This window comes from Anneissia japonica, unplaced genomic scaffold, assembly GCF_011630105.1.
Source record: "Anneissia japonica isolate Jap-2015-1 unplaced genomic scaffold, ASM1163010v1 scaffold287782_len627234_cov183, whole genome shotgun sequence".
Classification (NCBI taxonomy): domain Eukaryota; kingdom Metazoa; phylum Echinodermata; class Crinoidea; order Comatulida; family Comatulidae; genus Anneissia; species Anneissia japonica.
Window position 1 is genome coordinate 245,691 of NW_022695201.1, and position 8,723 is coordinate 254,413.

At 34.5% G+C, this 8,723-nt stretch overlaps 1 protein-coding gene across 5 annotated transcripts in view; it reads right to left on the reverse strand.

The window, feature by feature from the left end:
- The window catches only part of LOC117101431, a 115,352-nt gene that overhangs the window by 53,244 nt on the left and 53,385 nt on the right, over positions 1-8,723 (reverse strand). For all 5 annotated transcript variants that reach the window (XM_033241410.1, XM_033241408.1, XM_033241409.1 and 2 more), the window contains 9 exons: positions 6,870-7,046; positions 4,674-4,991; positions 4,148-4,422; positions 3,666-3,822; positions 3,052-3,549; positions 1,990-2,237; positions 1,313-1,469; positions 651-1,124; positions 263-537 (listed from right to left, as the gene is read on the reverse strand). In XM_033241410.1, the coding sequence (XP_033097301.1) occupies positions 263-537; positions 651-1,124; positions 1,313-1,469; positions 1,990-2,237; positions 3,052-3,549; positions 3,666-3,822; positions 4,148-4,422; positions 4,674-4,991; positions 6,870-7,046 (2,579 nt within the window). The remainder of the gene's footprint in view (positions 1-262; positions 538-650; positions 1,125-1,312; positions 1,470-1,989; positions 2,238-3,051; positions 3,550-3,665; positions 3,823-4,147; positions 4,423-4,673; positions 4,992-6,869; positions 7,047-8,723) is intronic.

Below are 8,723 nucleotides of genomic sequence, written 5' to 3' on the forward strand. Positions count from 1 at the left end.
ACTAACACACAAAGGTCCTTCAGGGGGGAAGCCAAAACAGTCACTAAGTTACATGGCTATCAAGCGGATTGATACTTTGAAATAAAAGACTATTTTGGTTTATAATGAAGGGAAATTTAGCAACGGCAACGTTAATTGAAGAGTGATGTTATTCAAGATAGAATATTTAATAGAGTGGTAAAAACCAATATTCAATAATTAATCAGAATGAAATATACAATACAGGCTTAATAATCTAATATTAATGTTTTAAATTTCTTACCACTGGAGATTCATTATCATCAACAATCTGTTCTACAACATCACTACCACGTTTTGTGTATGAAACAGTGAAGCTTATAATTGCAGCTTTCTTGCTGTTAATTTCAACACCTGTTACTTTCAAAGGTTGTGAATATACAGCCTCGAGGAATGAATCAATACTTGGATTCCATCCTGATGATCCAATATGAGTGATACCACTGACATCTTCACCAGCTTCTGTACTACGTTCTCGTTCCAAACGATCTTTGATGGTCCTCAGAGATTCAACACATTCTGAAGGCAACACATAGTTAAAAATCACATATAAATATTACTGAAAAAATCGTTAAATAATTATTTTACACAAGAGAGACAACTTTCAATTATATCAATTATGTTAAGCATACCGTGAATAGGAGTAGTTGTTGGCAACATTGTTGTAGTTGTTGGCATCTTAGTTGTGGTTGTTGGCATTTCAGTAGTGGTCGTTGGCATCATTGTTGTGGTGGTTGGCAACATTGTTGTAGTTGTTGGCATCTCTGTTGTTGTAGTTGGTAACATTGTTGTGGTTGTTGGCAACATTATTGTAGTTGTTGGCATTTCAGTTGTTGTAGTTGGCAATGTTGTTGTGGTTGTTGGCAACACAGTTGTAGTTGGTGGCATCTCTGTTGTTGTAGTTGGCAACAATGTTGTGGTTGTTGGCAACATAGTTGTGGTTGTTGGCATCTCCGTTGTGGTCGTTGGCAACATTGTGGTCGTTGTTGGCAACATTGTTGTGGTTGTTGGCATCACTGTTGTGGTTGTCGGCATCATTGTTGTCGTAGTTGTTGGCATCTCTGTTGGTGTAGTAATCTCAGTTGTCGTCTTCAAAGTTGTTTCCACTAAAATTATTAGGAAATATACAGTGGAGTGGTTAGAAGGGTCTTTAAGTCTTTCTATAGGCCTGAATACTACCATTGTACTTAAGCCAACATTATAAGTTACAATATTCGCATTATCACTCCAATAGACAGTGATCGGTAGACTAGATAATTATCACGGTCTGAAATATTGCCTGAAAAATATGTACCTCTTTCAAAGCAGCCAAAGAAGGTGGTGTCAAAAGCTGGTAAACTTTCTATGTCCACGGAAATAAGTGTTATAAGAATCTGTCTTGTGTTAGGCATCTCTGGTAAATTAATTGCTTCAAATTTACTTGATGCAATGAGTTTGTCAACAGAGAACCCCTGAAAATGAAACAACATTAAAAATCAACACAAAAAAAACAAGTGTTTAAAATGATTAAAATTGCATCATCAAACACCAACTAGCTCGCCTGTGGCAAGAAGAAACGATTAGATGATTTTTTCATTGCGAAATTGAGTTTTGATAACGACCACATCAAACACCTACAAAAAACTTCATATGGTTGTTATGTATGGTGGTCTCGTGAATTCTTTTTCACTAACCATCATTTTATTATTTGAACCCCTATCCCAGCGAATGACTCAGGCTAAGTACCTCAATCGACAATAAAGAGCTTTACAAAATACTGTAAACATTTTATCATGCTAAAAAAACGTTTATGTTGCAGTATATCAAAAACCTGCATTGAATAAACTTAGAAAACAATAAAATACTTGAAACATATTGGTAGAGATGTTCTGCTGTAAGGCGAATTGGATTGATGATTGATGCTGTATATGAATCAGCTGTAAATATATTGAGACTAATATATTTTGAACGAAATATATCGATATGACTTACCTCTCCCAAAGATATGTATTCATTGGTATCCTCACTAAGGTATTCAACATTCACGACTATATTGCTTACATCTTCAATACTGGACATGACAATCTTTGTAACCCTTGTTGGCTGATTAAAGCTCACGATAAGAGTTTTCAATTCGTCGGTGGGATGCCAAGCATCTTCTTCATTAAGCTTTGTGTCATCCTCTAGATATCGACTAAGGTCAAGACCTACTTCCATTCCAAGATCATCAACACAAATCTCTGCATTGTTATAAAAATGGGTTTTGAAAGAAACAAAAATAACAATATATAAATATAAAATGTTTACTATTAAGATGAATTGGTTTTTTTTAAGAATCCCTATTTGGGAAAATGTAATGAGAACTTGCTAGATGTTTAGGTCTGTTCATTAGGACTCATCAATCTTTTTCTATTATTTTATTCGCATAGGGTGTCAAATAGTTTTTACTACATATTTTTTTTATGAATATCTTAAATTAATTATAGGCAACCATAAAGCATTTGACAATAGTTAGACGTGTATTATTGTACGGAGGAGAAGCATGGTAGATTAACAAATCAGATGAGCAGAAGTTAAATACATTTCAAAATAAATGCCTACGGAGATAGTAAACATTGGATGGACCAACAAGATAAGCAATGTAGAACTAGCAAGAGACGACACATTGTAATGAAATTAGCATAGAGGTCAGAAGGAGGAGGTGGTAGGGCGTTGGTCATGTACTCAGAAGGCCGGAAGATAACAACTGCAGAGAGGCAATGGCATGACAACCTCAAGGGAAACGTATCAAATCAGTTATTATGCAATTGAGGCTATCCATAAACAAAAACTGGCCCCCAACCCCATACGAGGTGTTAGGGGACTCCTTATTATCATATTTTAAGAAACAACACATGCTGCTTGGATACCAGTGCAGGAAAAATGAATGCATAGGCTTGGTAGACATAGTTAGGTTAGTTAATAATTTTGTAGTTTTTCAAAAGACATTTTTAAAATTGTATTAAATTATGTAATATGGACAAAACAATTTCTTAAATGTGTTTAGATTATTACCTGTCACTCGAGTTGTTTCTCTGGTTGTGACAGTTGTAGTCTTTGTTGTTGGCATTTGTGTAGTAGTTGGAAGTTCAGTTGTTGTAGGCGGGGTAGTTGTCTCCGTAGTGGTTGTCCTGATTGTAGTCATAGTTGTGGTTGGGGTTAAAGTTGTTGTTTTGACGGTGGTGGATAAAATTGTGGTTGTTGGCATTTCTGTCGTTGTGGTTGGCATTTCTGTCGTTGTGGTTGGCATTTCTGTCGTTGTGGTTGGCATTTCTGTTGTTGTGGTTGGCATTTCTGTTGTGGTTGTTGGCATCATTGTTGTAGTGGTTGGCATCTCTGTTGTGGTTGTCGGTAACAGTGTTGTGGTTGTTGGCAACATTGTTGTAGTTGTTGGCATCTCTGTTGTGGTGGTTGGCATAATTGTGGTTGTCGGTATCTCAGTAGTGGTTGTTGGCATCTCTGTTGTAGTTGTAGGCATCTCTGTCGTACTTGTAGGCATTATGGTTGTATATACTGCACATACAAATTAAAAGTATATCGGAAGCTTTTAAAATACGCTAAATTTAATGAAATAAAACTATTTTATTCAATAAACATTTATTAACAGATTTTAAAGGGAATATACTTACCATTTTCAATACAACCAACAAATTCAAATGTCACCTTAATTTCGTCATCTGGAACATTTGTTAAAGTTATTTTGATAGTGGTTACATCAAGAATTCCTTCATTAGAGAACAACAGTCTGTCGGTCAAACCATTTCCGCTAAGCTCCTTTTCAAAGACCTGTTCAATTCAAAACAATAATAAGCATGTATTTCTTTCTTTGAAAAATAACAAAAAGTGAATAAATTAAACAAAAATAACCATAAAGTAGTCAAGCAATTTTCTAAATGCAATAATTCTTATTGTGAAACATTAATACATTTTAAACATAATTTAAAGAATCAATAAAGGCATTTTAGATCATACAATAAGTAAAAGCTTAAATAGTAAAAAAAAATATAGACAATTTTGAATAACATCACAAGATTAATATTAAAAAATATTCAACAATGAATTTAAAAAGAAATACTCAGTACAGTCTTAATAACTTTATAAAATTACTTACCACTGGAGATCCATTATCATCAACAATCTGTTCTACAACATCACTACCTCGTTTTGTGTATGAAACAGTAAAGCTTATAATTGCAGCTTTCTTGCTGTTAATTTCAACACCTGTTACTTTCAAAGGTTGTGAATACACAGCCTCGAGGAATGAATCAATACTTGGATTCCATCCTGATGATCCAATGTGAGTGATACCACTGTCATCTTCACCAGCCTCTGTACTACGTTCTCTTTCCAAACGATCTTTGATGGTCCTCAGAGTTTCAACACATTCTAAAGGCATGATATTCACAATAGTTTAGCATTAAAACATTTTTAAATAAATGTTTACAAATGTAGATAACTTTCATGTAAATTACAGTATAAGTCTATCAAAAGTAATCACTTTCCCCTCTTAATTTATGTGTATTTAGGCAAAGCGGACCTTCAGACAATTTTTGAATGTAAACAAATCAAGCCTTCGTGTAATAATTCCAATTGTGTATGAAATAATGTAAAATAATGTAAAATACCGCTTCACTTACCACGGAGAGTTGTTGGCATCTCTGTTGTTGTAGTTGGCATTTCTGTTGTGGTTGTCGGCATCTCTGTTGTGGTGGTTGGTACTTCTGTTGTAGTTGTTGGCATCTCTGTTGTGGTTGTTGGCAACATTGTTGTTGTTGTTGGCATCTCTGTTGTTGTAGTTGGTAACATTGTTGTAGTTGTTGGCAACATTGTTGTAGTTGTTGGCATTTCAGTTGTGGTAGTTGGCAACATTGTTGTGGTTGTTGGCAACACAGTTGTAGTTGTTGGCACCTCTGTTGTGGTTGTTGGCATTTCAGTGGTAGTTGTAGGTGCTGGAGCTAGAATTCAGATAAACTTTTCATTAAGCATTCCCATATCTATTAAAAATATCATATAATTCACACATGAAACAGATATAAAACAAAAACCTTGAGTCATAATCAATAACATTGGTTTGTAATGTAATAGCTTGTAAGTACACGTAAATCACATCAGTTTCAGTAAACTTCATCTAACAAAAGCAATTGTACTGTATAATTTGTTTTTTAAAAAATCACCATTATAAATTGATGGAAACTATGAGCAGCTTTCTATTGGTTATAAAAATTATTCCTATAAATTGTTTTAATAAATGCATTAAACCAAAACAATGTTAAAAATGACATCCTAATTTTCAATGTTCTGGATGGGGTGCGATCAAGAGCAGTATAAAGCAAAGGTCTATATTAGTTTTCCTTGTAGCCTTATGATATTTCATGGTTATTTTTCTTCTTGTTCATGCAATTTTATTGTATGTTCTATTGTATATATATATTTTGCACAGTTGTATCAATTCCAACCATTGATTGCCATGTGCAATTTTGATGTATGAATAAATAAACATTGAATATATATAATATGCACTATATAGCACTTACATTATTTTAATTTATGTAACTGCTAGAAGAATTCTGTATTTTCCCGCAAATACGAAAGGTACAAAACAGGTAACAGCAAACCTTTATAAACTGGAACAATTATTCTATTTTTCAGAGCGTTAAAGGTGATGTTGTTATTATTTTTACAAATGAAAACAATTAAAGTGACAAAAAAAGTTCTATGTTCTAGCGAAAAAAACGTACCGTATTTGAATAAGAGATTAATCAGAAAACAGCATTTTTAATAATAAATTATGTAAGCTTTCCCCTGACTGCAAAATATTTGTATAGCATAATGTAACTGATTTCTGTTTTTCAAAAAAAATGAATGAATAAGAAGAGAAAGGCAAAACTTTTTTAGACTGGAAAAATTATTTTTTCAAAGCGTTAAAAGTAAGGCATAACACCTTTTTAGGAACGTTGGATGATGATTTTTTTTTTGATTAGCGTGTTTATTATCCAAATAGCTTTTTAAAATATAATGACCCACTTCAGCAAAGACGACAATACTATTTCTAATTAAATTAATCCCTGATATTTTACAGACTCTAATAGCACACTTCATCCATATCTTCCTCCTGCAGTGTGAAATTATCCTTCACACTAACCGTAATCTCACTTTCAGCGACCACACATTCAAGGCATTACTTTCATTCTTTCTCACTCGATTTCACTAAGGCCCTCTTCCATCTAATTTTCTTCTAACAAAGTTATACTCAAAAAGTAAATTATTAGCTTTTAGTTGTAAATTTATGCATTATATATATATCATCATGTCCTTATTTAAACACTGTATATGTACCTTTGATGATTTATATTATATTTATTCAACAGACAGATGTGTATAAGAGACAGATATAACCATTAGACATAACCATTAGACCTCCGTGGTCTAATCGTTATGACACTCGCCTTGACAATGAGAGGTCGCAGGTTGGAGTCCCGCCAGAGGCATTTTATTACACAATTTCTTTATTCATTTATTTACAGGACTACATTCGTTGCGAGCTATGCTACACGATGTAGTTGGTGAGGATGCACTTTAATCCTAACCAGATCATAATATCTGTGTGTGTTACCTTGCATAAACTAACCAAGGGGATTTATTATTTCATATAAGGTTTGACTTTGGAATCTGGAACAATGTATACAACTTTGTTGCTTTATTTTGATTTCATCATACATCCATTGCTTGGTGCCGAATGTGGTTCTACTGTATTTGGCTATATTCGATTGGTAAGACACATACATTACATATTTATATACAAAGAATGCTGTATAAACAGAATACAAACTTACTTGTGGTCGGCTTAATTGTCGTTGATACATGCGTTGTTGCCTTGGTGGTAGTCTCTGTTGGTGTCATGGTGGTTGTCTCAACTGTTGTAGTTTTAGTGGTTGTGGTCGGCATAGTTGTAGTTGTTGGCAGTTCTGTAGTTGTTGTTTCTGTTGTTGTCTGAATCGTTGTTTCAGTAACTGAATTAAAACAAAAGAAGAAAATCATCAGTAGGATAATGAAGGAATTTTGACAGAAACCACATTGGTCAGGCTTCAGCAAAAATGTCAGACTAAGAATAAGTGGGTGGCTATAAAACGAAGACCCACATTTTTTTGCTCTTGGACAGAAGACCCGAAAAAGGAAGACCCACATTTTTTTTTCTCTCAATCGTGATGAAATAATGAAATAGGTAACTGGCAACTGTTTTATGATGATTTTGAAATACTTTCAATAAGATAATTAAGAAATAATTGGAGGTCTTCGTTTTTCGGAAAATTTCAAACAGACGCCAAAAATTTCTTAATTTTGATTTTGTGACAGCATGGCGTATTATCATTAAAATAAAAGAGAAAAAATTTGGTCTTCGTTTTTTGGTCTTGGGTCTTCGTTTTATAGACACCCAATAATAAGCACAGTATATTGTAACACTTCTGTTATCTACACCATGTTTGTTGTTATTGATTTCATTGTTATACGTACAACACGAATGTCAGTGTATTATGAGGCGGGACAGACTAACATACAATGAATTTTTATTAGTATATGCTATATTATATACACATCAGCTAGACCTACTTGGTCTTTATTTTGCCTGTTAACGTGGAACGCCAGGTGCGATGTCACTGTTGAGAACGTAAATTGGCAGGACCAGGGGCCACAAATATCAAGATCAAGTGGCGAAGCTCCAGAACCTCCGATAATTTACAATTTAAAAAGTTCATTTAAATTATTCTAGAGTCTTATAAAAATTACATACTGGAGGATTTGTTTTCTTCCCCATGATGCAGCTCCCCACCTCTTGGCGATACCACTTCTTGTTAATTTAGATTTATAATGACAAGTTATTAGTGGAAGTGGTTTGGCGCAGAGGGAATGGTTTTGCGAGTCGAATGGCCACGCGGTTAAGCAGGGGCACCGCATACTACAGCCATAATATTCACATTAGTCCACATATCAAGCGCCCTGAGCATCTTCTGTTAGATGGATTTGGCATTTCATAAAAAAATAAAATGCTTTGCATTTCACCCAGGAGTCGTACCTGGTAGGGTTAAGTTCCAAAATGCGCTCATGTAGCTGCTGCAACTTTATGGAATACTCTCCCATTGAGCTGAAGTTTGTGTACCATGGGCGTTTAATCCAGTGATCGGGGTAATGATCATGTGAAGTGCATAGATGGTTTAACATTATTCGCTATATAAGTGTACCATTATTATTATTCTCGCTCCCGATATAGGGAACTTATTCAAACTCCAGGCCTCCGGCCAATCGTAAAACAAGTATATTACCAATTAAATAGGCGTGCTGCGACAAAATGTTAAATAAATTTCGTTAATACTCATGTTTCCATGTTTTCTTTTCTCTTAAATTATATATATTACATGGCCGGCGGCCCCCCCCCCCCTTTTTGGCCATAAATATATAATGTCTGAAGATTTTTGTATGATCGGAAATGCAAAAAAAGGAGGGAAGAAGGAGGAGAAGGATGGGAAAGAGAATGTTTATCCAGTACCCGACCGAGTTACATTTTCTCACAATTCATATTGGCGGATCTGGGGGACATTGGTCCTGACCCCCTCCTTGGGCAACAAAAAAAGGGCAAAAAGAAAAGAATTCTAGACCTACCTTTTCAGGACCCGTGAGCTTTTTTTTTTTTT